The 15,493-nt window shown below is 48.5% G+C and overlaps 1 protein-coding gene across 1 annotated transcript in view; it reads right to left on the bottom strand.

Annotated features, from left to right (window-relative positions):
• Positions 1-724: 724 nt before the first annotated feature.
• Positions 725-15,493, bottom strand: part of ttn.2 (titin, tandem duplicate 2) — a 234,276-nt gene continuing 219,507 nt past the window's right edge. The window contains exons 240-254 of the mRNA XM_078286142.1: positions 15,036-15,338; positions 14,131-14,433; positions 13,650-13,918; positions 12,629-12,944; positions 11,795-12,100; positions 11,139-11,438; positions 10,314-10,889; positions 9,816-10,121; positions 9,174-9,556; positions 8,775-8,985; positions 3,690-8,486; positions 3,149-3,221; positions 2,691-3,058; positions 2,211-2,492; positions 725-2,077 (exon numbers count right to left, since the gene is read on the bottom strand). Of these exons, the coding sequence (XP_078142268.1) occupies positions 1,785-2,077; positions 2,211-2,492; positions 2,691-3,058; positions 3,149-3,221; positions 3,690-8,486; positions 8,775-8,985; positions 9,174-9,556; positions 9,816-10,121; positions 10,314-10,889; positions 11,139-11,438; positions 11,795-12,100; positions 12,629-12,944; positions 13,650-13,918; positions 14,131-14,433; positions 15,036-15,338 (9,086 nt within the window). The 3' untranslated portion in view covers positions 725-1,784. The remainder of the gene's footprint in view (positions 2,078-2,210; positions 2,493-2,690; positions 3,059-3,148; positions 3,222-3,689; positions 8,487-8,774; positions 8,986-9,173; positions 9,557-9,815; positions 10,122-10,313; positions 10,890-11,138; positions 11,439-11,794; positions 12,101-12,628; positions 12,945-13,649; positions 13,919-14,130; positions 14,434-15,035; positions 15,339-15,493) is intronic.

The raw sequence follows: 15,493 nt of genomic DNA, 5'->3' as shown, positions 1-15,493 counted from the left end.
AGTTTCCTTGAAACATGATTGTTTTGCATTTTATTGGCTGTAAATGAATTTGTCATCTTCTGTGTCTTCATGTTTAGATAAGAATTTTGTGTGATAAACATTAATGAGTTTGCCCTGAAAAGCCAACATTTGGTTCATGTTGTGGAGCCTGGGCTGCTGATGGCTGACTGGACGATCATTGGTTGCTGTGCGCCACCTAGCGGCAGCACAGACGGGAGGTTGGTGACTGGAGGTCAGTCCGGCTCGGGGTCGCTCTGCAGTGTGGTCATTGGTCAAGTCCCCCACCAATCAAATGATTTACTGCCTTCTATGGCCTGGGTTCAAATCCTCAGTCACCAGGCTCTACTCCTGCCTGTGGTGATGGAAATGTGTTTGTGTGTTCAGGTTCCTCACTCATGGAATCACTTGTTCCCTATATGGCCTCGGTTCAAACTCGCCTCATACGGTCCTGTTCGCTATCTTGGATTCATCCTTTGTTGGCTAATATGGAATTGCATAGTAATTTTGCTGTCGGTTCAATGCCAACATTTCCCTCTCAAGCGGACTCCTGACTTGGACTGTCTGTTTGGAGCCTTCAGTTTTACACATGAAATATCTGGATGTGCCTAACACAAAGTGGAACTGTCAATCAAGGTATGAACCAAGCTGAGCCAGCTTATTCACTGCTGACTCTTATCATTCATGCAAAAAACTGGACACAAATAATCACAACATAGACATCTGGTAGTGCTGATAATCATGCTTTATTAAATCAATAATGGATAAAACTCAAGGAGGTTGCGAAAATAGTTAACGCTACAATTCTAATTTCAATCAAAACCAAAGCGCAGGGCGAACCGCTTTAACACGCCTTCCTCTCCTTCTTTAACACAGCAGGTTTTGTGGCTGTGGTTCGTCTCCTTGGCGACGCCCCGCTGACTGACAGGTGGTTTCTAAAGCTAACACACAAACACACTGCAGACCTCCGAGAGATGGCTCTGCCTCTGCAAACAAGCACAAGATGGACTCTAATGTTAAAGGCCAGGTGATGGAACGTCTGAGAGCCCAGACAGGTGGTCGTTTGCCAGAAACAGAGCACAAAACAAAAAAAAATTCTGCTCAGGGAGTGCAGGCCGCTCGCACTGTGAGCATGTCATTAAAATGGTGGTATGACATAGTCAGTCAGAGCACAAGGCCCAGTCGTCCTGCTTACATGAGGGTAAGATGCAAACAGCACTCAGGGTCTTATGCTCATGTTACAATTCATAGGAGTATTGTAATAGCACTGCTTTTACTCACATGCAGTGTGTAATATTGTGTCTCTGATTTAGTAAACTTCAACAGGGAGCCTCTCTACCTGTTGAGGCAATCTTAAGACTTCAACTTATCGTTGAGGCACAGTGTTTAGTTTCTAAGTTTAACAGGGTATTCGTTTCATGTGAAACTTTCTCCTTTTAAACATTCAGTTTCATTTGTTTCAGTTAATATTGTCATAAATAACAATGCATACATTTTCCATAACCGTTAAATTCGGCTATATACATTATGTACATGTCACAGAAAAATGGATCAAAAATCCTAAGTCATAATTATCCAATATGGCACATTTTATAACAACTTTAGACTTTAGTCTAGTTTGGCATAAATTAATGTCAAGTTTGGTATAAAAATAGTTCATATTTACAAGAACAGAAATCCAGGTCTTTATCAAGTAAGATTATTTTGCTCAATTAATAAATAAAAAGGCATGGAAGAAGGGAAAAGGGGAAGATAGAGATTAGAAGATTAGGCTGTTTTTTTTTTTTTTACATTGATCGAATACTAATGTGAACGGTTGCTGTGTCAGATCCGAGCTCGTTGGACAGTTTGAGTGTGTAGGTTCCAGCATCCTCCGGCTTCACCCCGGTGATGATGAGGGTGGTGAGGTCCTCTGTGGTCTCGATGTGGAAGCGGCCGCCAGCCGTCACCTCGATGGTTCTACCGGCGCGTGACCACTCGATGTGTTTAGCGTCACCGGAGAAGGCACAGGCCACTGTCAGGACTTTGCCTGGTTCGATGCTGATGTCCTCCGGCAGAGCCTCGATTCTGGGAGCAGAACCTGGAAATGGAATAGAACAATAGAACATATAAGTCAATGCAAACCATAGCTCATAATAGTTGACGTTACTGAGATCTAAATCGAAGTTACCATTTTAAATGTATATCCTTATAATAGTTACGGTCTGTCTTACCGATAGCCCTGAATGAGGATCCCTCCAGGTGGGAGGCCATCTCAGTGAGGCTGCTGGAGCTCATGGCGTACGTCTCTGATGTCATGGAGGACATGCTGGACATGGACATTGTCTCAAACTTCATCTCAGCCGCCATGCTGCTGAAGGAGCTGGACTCCATCATGGATGACATCATGGCCTGCTGGGCGGAGGAGGACAAGGAGGAGGAGGACGTCTCCTCCGTCATGTGGATTTCTTTCTTCATCATGGATGACGACTCCTTGTGGCTCATCATCATGGATCCTGGAGAGGGAGAAGATGGAGATGTTAGAGATATAATCCTTTAGAATGACATCTGGGTTAATGTTATGTTATGCTTTTGAAAACACAACAGCTTTGGCAAAGTCAAACCTAATGAGAGTAAAGTGTTTTGGTTAAATTCTTTATATTTTGAACATGCAATAAATCTGCCTTGACTGAATCTTTTAGGCAGGCTCTCACCTTTAAGTGCCAGTTGCTGCTCGTGGTAGGATGTGACCTTCATACGGATGGACTGGAACACCTGTCCGGTGAAGGAGAAGGATGATTTGGAGACGCCTCCCTCTGAAGTCATCTCACAGGTGTACTCTCCCTGGTCGCTGTCCGCCAAGTCGTGGATCAGGAGGCTGCAGGAGCCCTCAGAGTAGCGCATCTCAAAGTGGCTGCTCTGGGACAGCCTCCTCCCGTTTACGTACCACACCACCTCCCTCACGCTGCTCTCACAGGTGCAGGACATCCTCACCGTGTCCTCGCAGGCCTCAGCCACTAGCTGGCTCAGGACCCTGGGAGGTTTGGGGATTGGGGATTTGACGGTGGGGGGAGACACGACCCTCTTGGGAGACATGATGGGAGGAGGGGACTTCATCCTAGGGGGTGACTTGATTCCCTCGGGTTCGGGGGATTTCAAGGCCCTCGGTGACTTGAGGCCAGACGGTTCTGGAGACTTGATGCCTTTTGGTGATTTGATTCCAGCAGGCTCCGGGGACTTCACTCCTTTTGGTGTTTTGATTCCTGCAGGCTCTGGTGATTTGACACCCCGTGGTGATTTAATTCCTTCAGGTTCAGGCGACTTGACTCTCTCTGGAGACTTGATTGGTGGAGGTGATTTGACTCCAGGAGGAGAGGTGATGGGTTCAGGAGACTTGATGCCCCTTGGAGACTTGATTCCCTCAGGTTCAGGGGACTTGATGCCTGGAGTTGGTGATTTTACACCGGGTGCTGGAGAGGTCACAGATGGCTCAGGAGACTTGACGCCCTTTGGAGATTTAATTCCCTCTGGTTCAGGAGACTTTACACTCGGTGTGGGCGACTTAACACCTGGGGTAGGTGATTTCAAACTCGGAGTGGGTGACTTCACACCTGGAGCAGGAGATGTTACACTTGGTTCAGGGGACTTGACACTAGGGACAGGAGTCACAGAGGGAGCAGGTGATGTGACTGAAGGCTCAGGTGACTTCACACTAGGAGTGGGTGACTTCACAGATGGCTCAGGGGACTTCAGAGCCTTCACCTCCTGTTTGGGAGCCGGTCTGCGGATGGTCAGGGTGAAGCGAGCCTCCTGTCGGCCCTCTGAGTTCTCAACCACCAGCAGGTAGTTGCCCTCATCAGAAGATGTCACAGAGGAGATCTCCAGACTGGACTTGTACTGGGTGGTAGTTACCTGGACGCGGTGAGAGGACACAAGGGTTCTGCTCTCATGCATCCATGTCACACTGGGTGCAGGCTCCCCATCGATATCACAGGAGAAGTGGGCCGTCTCTCCCTCTGCTACTGTCACAGAGTGGGGCTTGGTGAGGATCCTGGCTGGGAGAGTAGGCTTCACCTTACGGACAGAAACCTCCTCAGCAGCAGCAGAGGACTTCACTTTAGCCTCAGATGTGGAGTGTTTCTCAGTCAGAGAGAACTTGTCAGAGGAAGCGGAGGAGTAGGAAGCAGATGACAGGTACTCGGCAGAGGCGTACTTGATGGATGTGTCATACCTCTCTGCGGAGGAGTATCTCTCAGAGGAGGCTGCATATCTGTCACGTGTAACAACTTCTCGTGTCTCAGTTACCTTGGACTTGCTCTCCTCTACCGCAAAGTGGGTCTGGGAGGCATAGCCAGCCTTGAAATGGCTGGTGTGGTAGTGGTCTACTCGAGTGATTTCAGGGACATATGGTTTAGTAACTTCCTCATCCCTGCGGCGAGATGAGTAGGTGGTGAACTCCCCACCTGACACATCCAGGGCGCCATAGTCAGAGGCTTCTCCCTTGGAGTTGGAGCATACACAGCGGTACGTGCCACTGTCTTCTGCCTGGCAGTCTAGGATGGTAATGGACAAAACACCACTCATGTTGGTGAAGACATACTTCTCGCTGCTCTCAGAGATCACAGTTCCGTTGTGGAACCATTCGATCTCGGCCTCAGGCTTGGCCTGGACATTCAGGGTGAATTTGGTGTCCTGGCCGGCCGGTACGCGGTGAGAGCGCATCCTGACGGTGACACGGGGTGCGTGGTCCAGGCTGAAAGGTGTCTGGCTAACCACCTGGTATTTCCTCTCTGACTTCAGAGCAGCCTTCCTGGCCTCGTAGCGGGACATGATGTCAAAGCGGGCAGACCTCTCAAACCTGGAGGAGGAGCGGGAGGACCTCTCGACCGACCTGATGGGGCTGGGAGAGCGGGGACGAGTCCTCTCTGGGGTGGGGGACCTCCTCTCCACGACTTCTCCCTCCATCTCCACAGCAGGCCGGGCACGTGGCGGTCTGATGAGCTCAGAGACAGGACGCATCAGCTCGATGTATGTGGGAGACAGAGATCTTCTCCTCCTCATATACTGAGAGAGAGTACGTTTCTTCTTTGTCTCAGCAACCTCGACAACCTCCTGCCTGACAACCTGCCTCCTCTCTTCCTGTTCCATGGCACGCCGCTCAAAGCGGACAGGGCTGCCAGCAGGAGAGGCAGAAAAGCCAAGCTCCAGCTCATCCTCCAACATCATTCTCTCCTCCGCTGTTCTCCTCATGGAAAGGTAGTCATCAACCGGCATCATCAGCTCTTCATCGCTCAGGTCTCCCAGAGATCTCCTCCTGGATCTGAAGGAGGCCTCAGATTCAGGGGAGGGTGAACGGCGAGCAGGTCTGACTGTCTCCAGGTCGTCCAGAGTGAGTTTAGGAATGCGCCATCTTGGCCTGTACTGGTCAGTGATTCTGGGAAGGGGCATGACATAGAACTGCTCCCACCTGGACAGGCGGATGCGTCTCTGTCTCTTCTGCACAATCCTCTCCATCCTCTCTGGAATCTCATACTGGTCTCTCAGCTTCTTGTACCACTTCATGTCAGAGAGAGGCACAAACTGTTTGATGGTTTTGTCCTCATCCAGAGCGGTGGGGTCATGAACCACAGGCTCTGGGATCTCATATGGCATAAAGATCCTCCTCTCCTCCTCCAACTTCTTGGTCTCTGACTTCTCCACTGTGATATCAAACTCACCCTCAACATTCTTGGTGCTCACTGCAGGTTTGTAGATCTCTGCAGCGAATTTGAGAGCCTCTTGGGCAGTGGGGTTCAGAGGGACCATCTCCTCTGTGGCAGCAATATGCTGAGCCATCTTGTTAGTCTTCTCAATCTGTTTCTGGATGTGTCTGTATTTCTCCTCCTCACTCTTGTACTCCCTCCTGGTGTAAGTAAGGCGGTCCACCTTCAGTGTAGCTTGGCAGCTTGAAGAGCCAGCAGAGTTGGTTGCAGTGACCTTGTAAACACCAGCATCCTCGAGTAGAGTCTCCCTGATGTGCAGGACATAGTAGTCAATGTCTTCCTGTATGACTGTGGTCTTGTGACCGAACTGCAGTGGGTGGCTGTCCTTCTCCCATTTCAAAGTAGGAGAGGGGATTCCTGACACCCTGAGGTCGAAGCGGACACTGTGTCCCTCTACACACTCAACGTTAGCCAGCAGGCGCTTGAACATGGGTCTCATGCTGTCCTCCATTACAGGATGAGGGGTCACAGTGAGACGGGCCTTGCAACTGTCGTCTCCAAACTTGTTGTGGGCCATGACGGTGTATTCAGCATCATCATCCGTGTCCAGGTTGTGGATCATCAGCTGGTATAGACCCTTATCGCTGGTGAAGGTGTACTTGCTGTCATTGTCGCCTGGTTTGATTCTCTGTCCATTCTTCAGCCATGCTACATGAGGCTCGGGGTGGACGGTGATAGTGACACCGAAGCGCACATCCTCACCTATGTAGGCAGCGCGATTGTAGAGAGGTAGAGTGAACTCTGGTGGCCTCTGCAGTAGCTTAGACTTGTCAACCCTCCTCCTCAGTTTCTTGATGGAACGGCTGACGTAGTGCTCCCTGATGCTCCTCACTGTCTCAACAAACAGCTCTCCATAGGCACTGTCCTCTCCATCATCACTCACCACCTTGCATCTGTACACACCATCATCACTCTCTTCAATGTCCTTCACGTAGATGCTGGCAAAGCCATTACTGTAGGTAATCTCATACTTGGGGCTTGGGTGCAGCTGACGGTTACCGAAGTACCATGTCACCTGTGTGCTCTTGTCATAATTGGCGATGCTGCAGGTGAATCTGACATGTCCACCTTCCTCAGCTGAGCCATGCATGACGGGACCAGTGCGCAGGCCGTGGTACTCGGTTCCAATCTTCACTTTACCCACAGCCAGTCCTCTCTGGTTCTTGAAGGCGCCGCCATAGGCCACACGAGCTGCTGAGATAATAGTGTCAGTCCTCTTTACCAGAGTCTGGTAGTACCTTCTGTGTCTCAGTGTCTTGATGATCTTGCAGCTGATGTTCTCAATCTTCATCTTAAGCCATGGGTGCTCCAGAGCCTCATGGGCTGTCATACGGAGCTTCCTGTCCTTGATCAGAAGTCTGTCCACAAAGTCCATAGCCTCCAGGCTGGTGTCCTTGAACGCCTCACTGTCGAAGACATACTCACAGTTAGAGATGTTCTCAATCATCTTAGTAGTGGACTCTGCAGCGAAGGGATTGAGGCCACTGAGCAGGACGTAGGCCATCACACCGATAGACCACATATCAGTGGCGGTGGTGACCAGGTCGTGGCGGTGGACCTCAGGGGCGCAGTACTCTGGAGCCGAGAACAACACTCTGATGTTCTCCCCTGGCACCAGCAGCCTAGCCTGGCCCATCTCAATGATCTTCAGCTCAGTGCTTCTCCTTGTGGTGTAGACAATGTTGTCAGGGCGGATATCAAAGTGGCCAAAGTTGTTGCTGTGTAAGAACTTGAGTGCAGTGCAGACTTGTCTCAGGTAGCGGACAATCTCCTGCTCTGTAAGCTCAAAGTTGGCGGTGCCAAGGCGCTCAAAGATGTCAACTCCAGAGATGAACTCAAAGATCAGGATGATCTCCTCCATGCTCTCAAAGTATTCGTGCAGGTAGATCATGTTCTTGTGCCTGGCCAAGTTGAGGGCCTCAATTTCCCTGAGGACCAGCTCACGGTCAGTTCCTCTGACCTTGATGAATTTGGCCATGAAGGTCTTCTTGGTGGCAATTTCCACGCAGCGGTGGACAACTCCAAACTGGCAGCGAGAGAGCTCTTCAGAGACGATGTATTTAGAAGACAGCTCCTTGACCTTATAGAATAGAGCCTCCTCCTTGGTGATCTCTCTGGTCTCATCCACTTCCTCATCATAGTTCCTAATCACAGACGTGTCCTCCTTTGTGGTGATGGGCTCGGTTGGATCGGAGGGGGAGCTCAGTCCGAACTGGTTCTCGGCGATGACACGGAACTGGTACTTGGTCTTTCCAAACACATTGATGATGGTGTAGCTGCAGTCAGTGGTATGGCCAACACGGATCCAACTGTCAGCAGTAGTGGGACACTTCTCCACAATGTAGCTGATGATGTCGCTTCCGCCATCGTTGGCAGGGGGCTCCCAGGTCAGAGTGATGGAGTCCCGGGTGATGTCGCCAACCTTGATTCCCTTGGGAGCCTCAGGCACGTCAGCCACATTCACCTCGATGGTTTGCTTGTCCATTCCGAACCTGTTCTTGGCGGTGATGATGTAGTAGCCAGTATCCTTCCTCTGGACTCCCTTCTGGAAGACCAGGGAGGTGAAGGACCTGGTGGTGATGACTTGGTAGTAAGGAGAATTGGAGAGGATCTCCTGGCCCTTCTGCCAGATGATTGCTGGTTCAGGTTTGCCAGTGATGGGGATCTTGATGGTGATGATATCGCCACGGACAGCGTGGACTGCTCCCATTCCCTGGAGCTCCTTGGGCAGGTGGATCTTTGCAGGAACTGGAAGGAAAACATTTGAAATAATATAACATTAGTTGAGTTTTAATAACAATACTTAATAAAATAAGTGTTTACAGACTAAATATGATATTTTACAACTGAATAAATAATGACCAAAAATAAATTCAGCAATGTCATGGAAAATAATTACTAGTCATCTCCAATATTCAAATTCAAAGTTGTAAAGAGTTGTGCCTGCTGCAGGTACCATTCAATGGATTATAGAACACATGAAAGATACATGTTTTGCAATACCAAATTGTATTATCATATCTAGCTATGGCTTACCTTCCACATCCAGGTTGGCTGTTGTGGAGATGGATCCTTGAGAGTTGGTAGCTCTGACTTGGTAGACGGTGGCGTCGGTCTCGTCAGCAGCAGTGATGACCAGCTGGTAGTAGCCTCCCTTGAACTCCTGGGCTTTGATCTTGGTTCCATCTGCCAGGATCTCCTTTCCACTGCGGTACCATTTCACCACAGGCTTGGGGTGTCCCACCACCTTGTCATAAGAATAATAACCATGTAAATAAACTTTATTTGTATAGCATCTGTTAATTAATGAACAAGAACTAAAGATAATGGCTTTTGTATTGACATGAAGTAAATCTAGTGTTTTGGAATGAAACAATTGTGTTTCACAGCAGGCAAATAACTGAAATCAAACCAAACGTAGTATAGATAAATCACCTTAGTGACAAAGGTGGCATTGGCGTGGTATTTCACGGTCATGTCCCTGATCTCCTCCCTGAATGTGGGAGCACGAGGAGACTGGTCCGACTTGGGGATAATAGGTGCAGAGATCTCGCTCCAGTCGCTCTCGCCTCCGATGTTCTCACACTTGATGCGGAACTCGTACTCGAAGCCCTCAATCAGACCCTTGACCTCGTAGGTGGTCTCCTGGATCTTCTTGGTGGTCACTGACATCCATTTGTTCTGCTTCTTCTCGCGTTTCTCCAGGTAGTAGTTGGAGATTTTAGCTCCTCCGTCGCTGCTTGGAGGCTTCCAGCAGACAACGCAGGAGTCCTTGGTGGAGCTGGTGATGAAGGGCTGCTGGGGGATGCCAGGTTTTTCTGAGAAACAAACAGGAATGGTATTATAATGCTCTCCGTGTTAGTGGAGAGATGTTAGTAAAGTTGATGTGATATAGCATGTGATATAATATATAACAGACAAAAATAACCGGAAATAATTAAATCATGTAATAATGATTCAGAGAATGGTAAACAAAATACGTAAACTAACATCCTACCATTAACCTTCCAACAAAATACAATTTATACACTAAAAGTCATTCCAACAGTAAAAATCGGACAGCCGCCCACCACTCACCGAATGGACTCTTGATGATGAGGACGGAGGGGATCTCCAGAGGCTCGCTCACTCCATACTGGTTCTGGGCGGAGACTCTGAAGTAGTAGCCGGCGTTCTCGATCAGGTTGGGGACGCGGCAGGTGGTGCCGGAGATGGAGGAGGACACCAGGTGCCACTGCTCTCCCTCCTTGGCCTCACGCTTCTCCACGATGTAGTTGGTGATCATGGAGCCTCCGTCGTCCTTGGGAGCCTTCCAGCTGATGATGACGGAGCTCTTCAGCAGCGCGTCAACAACGATGGGGCCCTCAGGGATGCATGGCTTATCTGGATGGACACAGAGAGAGTGGGAAGAAACGTGAGTGGAAGGTCTCCTCATTTATATATCCAGACATAGGAATATTTATTCATTGATTACAAACTTGGGAACACATTTACCATGTATTATTAATAACATAAAAACATTTACAAATGTGACATTATTCAAACTACTACTAACAGACAGTAGTAATAAGATACCTTGGATTTCAACACGCAGCACAGTGTCGATGGTTCCGTAGACGTTGCTGAGCTGCACCTTGTAGCGACCGGCGTTGGCCTTCCTCTGCACGTTCCTCACCACCAGGTGAGTGTAGCTCTCTGTGTTCTCAATGATCACATTCTCCGATGCATTCAGTGGCTTCTTGCCGTAGAACCACATGATCTGGGGGATGGGCCGTCCGATGTAGACGACGTGGAGCCTGAGGCTGGTTCCGGAGCCGGTGTTGTACTTCTCCTTCAGAGGGAAGCCTGGGTGGAACTGAGGTGCGGCCTGGAGACGCAGTTTGCCGCTGGTCTCGATCTCTCCGGCCTCGTTGATGGCCCTGCAAGTGTACAGGCCCTCGTCTTCCTGCTCGTCCGTCAGGATGCTGAGGGAGTGGTTGCGGCCATCGGAGCTCATCTTGTACTTGCGGCTCTGGATCAGCTCCTTGCCGTAGCGGTACCATTTGATCTCAGGCAGAGGTCTGCCGATGATGCCGCAGGTTAGAGTGCCGGACTCGCCAAGCTTGGTGGTCACGTCTTGGATTTCTTCCTTCAGTGCTGGAGCCTCGCCAACTACAGAAACATTAGCAAAGTTTAGTTTAGAGTAAGGCATTTGTCAATATACATGTTAAAGCCCAATTTTATTGTTCTGTAAAATATGTATAACATTGATATTTTCTAAGATTCTGTACAGTAAATACTGTTCAATGCATATATAAAGCACAGAAATGCAAAACACAAAGAAAATGCAACACAAATCATTGCTTAATGTTCAAAGGACTTTGTAATGCTTGATGGCAGCTGAATTCTGCATCCGCTCACCACTCAGTTTGGTCTTGATGCCCATGGGCGTCCTGCGCGGCCGGCTGAGTCCAGTCTCGTTCTCAGCGAAAATTCTGAACTCGTACTCGGTGGCCTCCATCAGGCCGCCCATGGTGAACTGACGGTCCTTGGAGCGCTCCTTGTTGCACTTCTTCCAGGCGCTCTCTCCCGCCTGTCTGAACTCGATCCAGTAGCCCAGGATCTCCTTCCCGCCGTCATACTCAGGCCGGAGCCAGTGGATGGTGATGCAGTCTTTGGTGATGGAGATGATGTCGATCTCTCCTGGTTGGCTGGGTTTGTCTGGGAAACAGATAGTGGAAGACAGGCTATGAGATTTATGGAGAAGCATACTGAAGAACTGTAGGTAAAAGATAATGTTCATTCAAATAGTCAAACCCTATGAATAAAAAGTATTCCATCATTGATTAATGTTTCAGATCAGGCTATGTGAATAGGATTCTTTGGAAAGTGATGGATTAAATTATCAGACAATGTTTTCGGACAAACAGAACTTGCATAAAATCAACTGGTTGTACACAATCCGAAAAATCCACTGTTGACTTAAATTTATTCTAATGTCTCATTCAAAGTCTCTTTTACTCAGACATTAGATCTATTTATTCAGACAGAAAATATGAATGTAGTTTGTCACTCACCAAATGGATCTTTGCAGACGACAGATTCGGAGGCGGGACCGGGCTCGCTCTGCCCGACGTCGTTCTGAGCCACGACTCGGAACATGTACTCTGCGTCGGGGATGAGGCCGGTGACGTTGTACATGGTGGTGGTGATGTGGGTTTTGTTGTGGCGGACCCACTTCTCCGTGGAAACCTCCCTCCTCTCCACGTAGTATCCTGTGACCCTGGAGCCTCCGTCGTCCCGCGGCCGGGCCCAGGACAGGGCCACCGTGGTCTTCGTCACGTCCATGATCTCTGCTGGGTTGCTGGGAGGCTCTGGTGGGCCTGGGGGAGGATACGTGTTATTATGGTCATTAATATTTACAATAATTATTGACATCAGAACATTGTTATGTGTTATGTGCATAAATGACACTCTTAGAACTGCCTCTTTTATTTCATCAGGTGATTTTAGGTTGGGTTACTCATCTCAGAAGCGCCCCAACTTTGACAACTTTTATAACTTTTTTGTTCTGCACTGCCTATGCAACTTGATCTATATTCTCTTTTTATGCATTTTAAGTCTTTACTTATTCTCTCTTCTTATACAATTTATCTCTTTTTATTCGTTTTTTTTAATTTATCTTATCCTGTATTTCTTATCTAATGTGTTATATACCTTGTGTAAGCCTTGTATGAGTTATTTCTGAGGAGATTATAAGGCCACCACTGGTTCATAATAATAGTGACCAAAATGCATTGGTATTTGACAAACACTATATTATTTGACTGACATCAGTCAACTGGAGGATGGAATAGCAATGAAAAGTGAGTCTTGAAACCAAAAGGAAGACAAAAGTGATCGACACTCACACAGCGGTGTCTTGGGCATGACCGCCTCGTCGGACTTGAGGGATCTGCTGACGCCGAACTGGTTCTCGGCGGAGATCTTGAAGTGGTACTCCACGTTCTCCTTCAGGCCCTTCACCACCAGAGAGGACTCCGTCACCCTGGAGTCCACCGTGTACCAGGCGGCCTTGGGAACCTCCCGTCGCTCCACGATGTATCCCAGGATGTCGGAGCCTCCATCGTCTGAAGGAGGCCTCCAGCTGACTCTGACCGACCGCGCCTGGATGTCGTCAAACTCCAGAGGGCCTTCTGGGATGTCTGGACGGCCAATTACCTTCACCTGGAGGCGGGGTTAACATACAGGAAGTTAGCGTTAAGTTTTATACAGCTTTATATACATATGCCCTGTTTGTTTCTAGTTTTTACGCTCTATTGATGACTTTCTTGTCACACTTGTTTTCACACACATATCATTGCTGTCAGTTGAAAACCATTTAACTCAAATTCTAGGGATTTTCATGTTTTAACTTAAGTTGAAGGATCACATGTTCCTCTACAGAATGAGAAATTTCTACAACTGTTCCCATTCAAAACCATTTGGATAAACTCAAAAATGCAAGGCCATTAAGCTAAAAACAAGGCTATTTTTCTTATTTACAGAAAAGTTGACATTTGGAGATACAAGGTTTTCACCCAGCAGCGACGATACATAAATGTTGATTAACTTAATGAAACAACCAGCCAATTAACCAGTTTAATCACTAATGATGTAGATGACTTTATTGTGAGACTTATACCTTTACCACATTTATAAATTTAGCCTGATTATCTAACTAACAAACCAACCAGTTGGTCAGTTAACCAGTAACCATGAGTAAATAAAAAGGAATAAAAAGATCAAATAAAATAAAAACAGAATTATAGGATTATAAACTGGGATAAACAGGACATAAAGGAACATTACAAATATGTTTTCCTGTGCAAATATGTTTTGAGAAGTGATGTGATCCGGTCAGCCTGCGCTCCTCCACACTTCAACACCAACCTTGATGTAGACGGCCTTCTTGCCGCACTTGTTCTCCAGCACCAGGTCGTAAGTGCCAGTGTCGTCTTTGTGGGCTTCCTTGATGATGAGCTCTGTGATGTCATCGTGGGTGGCGATCATGGCCCGGTGGGAGATGTCGCGGCCGTCTTTCGTCCACTTACAGGTGGGAACGGGTTTTCCCTTGATGGGCACCGACAGACGGATGACGCCTCCCTGCCGGACAACGTATCCCTCCTCGTATATACGATCCAGCTCAAAGTCGGGATAATCTGAAGAGGAGATGGAGAGAGTTGGTACTGAGCTTATGATAGGCGGTTTCAGTAAAAGAGAGAAAAAATCAGAGCAACCATATTAATACAATGAGTAAGTATACTGTGTAGATCACATTAATTAGAAATACAAAAACTCTTTCAGAAAACGTGAAGCTAAATACAGCATGAATGAGGTGAATAAACCATGTCAGTGTAACGGTTTCTCTTACCAAGCATCTCCTGGACTTTAACCACTCCAGGAACCTCAGCAGGTTCTCCAGGTCCACCGGCGTTGCAGGCCATGACCCGGAACTTGTACTCGGCTCCCTGGGGCATGTGGGTCAGCGTGTACTCGCAGATCTTGGTGGGAGTGGTGTTGCACTTGGTCCATTCCACCTGGTCCACCTTCTGCATCTCGATGAGGTAGCCGGTGACCACCGAGCCGCCCTCCTCTTCAGGAGGCAGCCAGGCCAGAGACACAGACGTTCTGGTGGTGTCGGTGACTCTGGGCTGCACCGGAGAACCTGGAGGTTCTGTTCAACACAAGACAACAGCTGGTCACTTCACTAACTCTGCACCGATAAACCAGTTCTCTACAGGAGGAATCCCAACCAGAGACGCTGAGGTCCTGCTGGTGGTCCTGAGTTGGACTGGAGCACCTGGAGGCTCTGTTGGAAAATATATTTAGACGGCCAAATATGTTTTTACTGTGACTGTCACAGTTCCAGCCACAGAACTTGAATGGATAGAATTTTTCTTCCACGTTTTCCCATGGTAATTTGGCTAGCACAGCATAAAATGGCGATCGTGGAATTTTAAGGGTTAGTTGCTATGGTGACAACGGAAGTCCGGGCGTAAAGTCTGTCACACTTTCTTGAGAACTGTGCAGATGAGTCTGTCAGCAAACTGTCCAAACTCTAGTTCACTTTGGCTATCAGTGAAGAAGAAAACATTAATTGTGCCCAGTGCTGCCATTGGTGGGTAAAGAAAACAAACTATATCCAAATAGAAAGCAAAGTGTGGACGGTTTGTGAACCCATGCAGCAACAGGTGTGGATAGGATCATCATCAATGAATCCCTCAAGCAAACCTTCCTGTTCTACCAGTGAGTGGACATGAAGCCTGCAGAACGTACCGATGGGATCCATGGCCACGGTGATGGCGGAGCTCTCGCTGGGTTTGCTGGATCCTCTGGAGTTGATGGCGGTGATTCTGTGTTCATACTCCAGGCCCTCGATCAGTCCGGAGGACCGGTACCTGGTCATGGTGACGGGGTTCTTGTTGATCCTCATCCACCTGTCTGAACGCGCCTCCTTACGCTCGATGATGTAGCCGGCGATGGTGGAGCCGCCGTTGTCCTCAGGCGCGTGCCAGGTTAGGGTCATGCCCTCATGGGTCACATCAAGCACCTCAGGCCTGCTGGGAGGTCCAGGGATGGCTGCAGAGAGAGGGAGAGGGATGGAGAGGGAGAGGGATGGAGAGGGAGAGGGAGGGAGAGAGAGAGAGGGATGGAGAGGGAGAGAGATGGAGAGAGAGAGAGGGATGGAGAGGAATTGAGAGAGAGAAGGATGGAGAGGGAGAGAGATGAGAGAG

The sequence above is a fragment of the Centroberyx gerrardi genome, chromosome 10 (assembly GCF_048128805.1).
Source record: "Centroberyx gerrardi isolate f3 chromosome 10, fCenGer3.hap1.cur.20231027, whole genome shotgun sequence".
In the NCBI taxonomy this organism is placed as follows: Eukaryota; Metazoa; Chordata; class Actinopteri; order Beryciformes; family Berycidae; genus Centroberyx; species Centroberyx gerrardi.
Note: the sequence above shows the minus strand (reverse complement) of the source record. Positions and strands in the feature narration are given on the sequence as shown.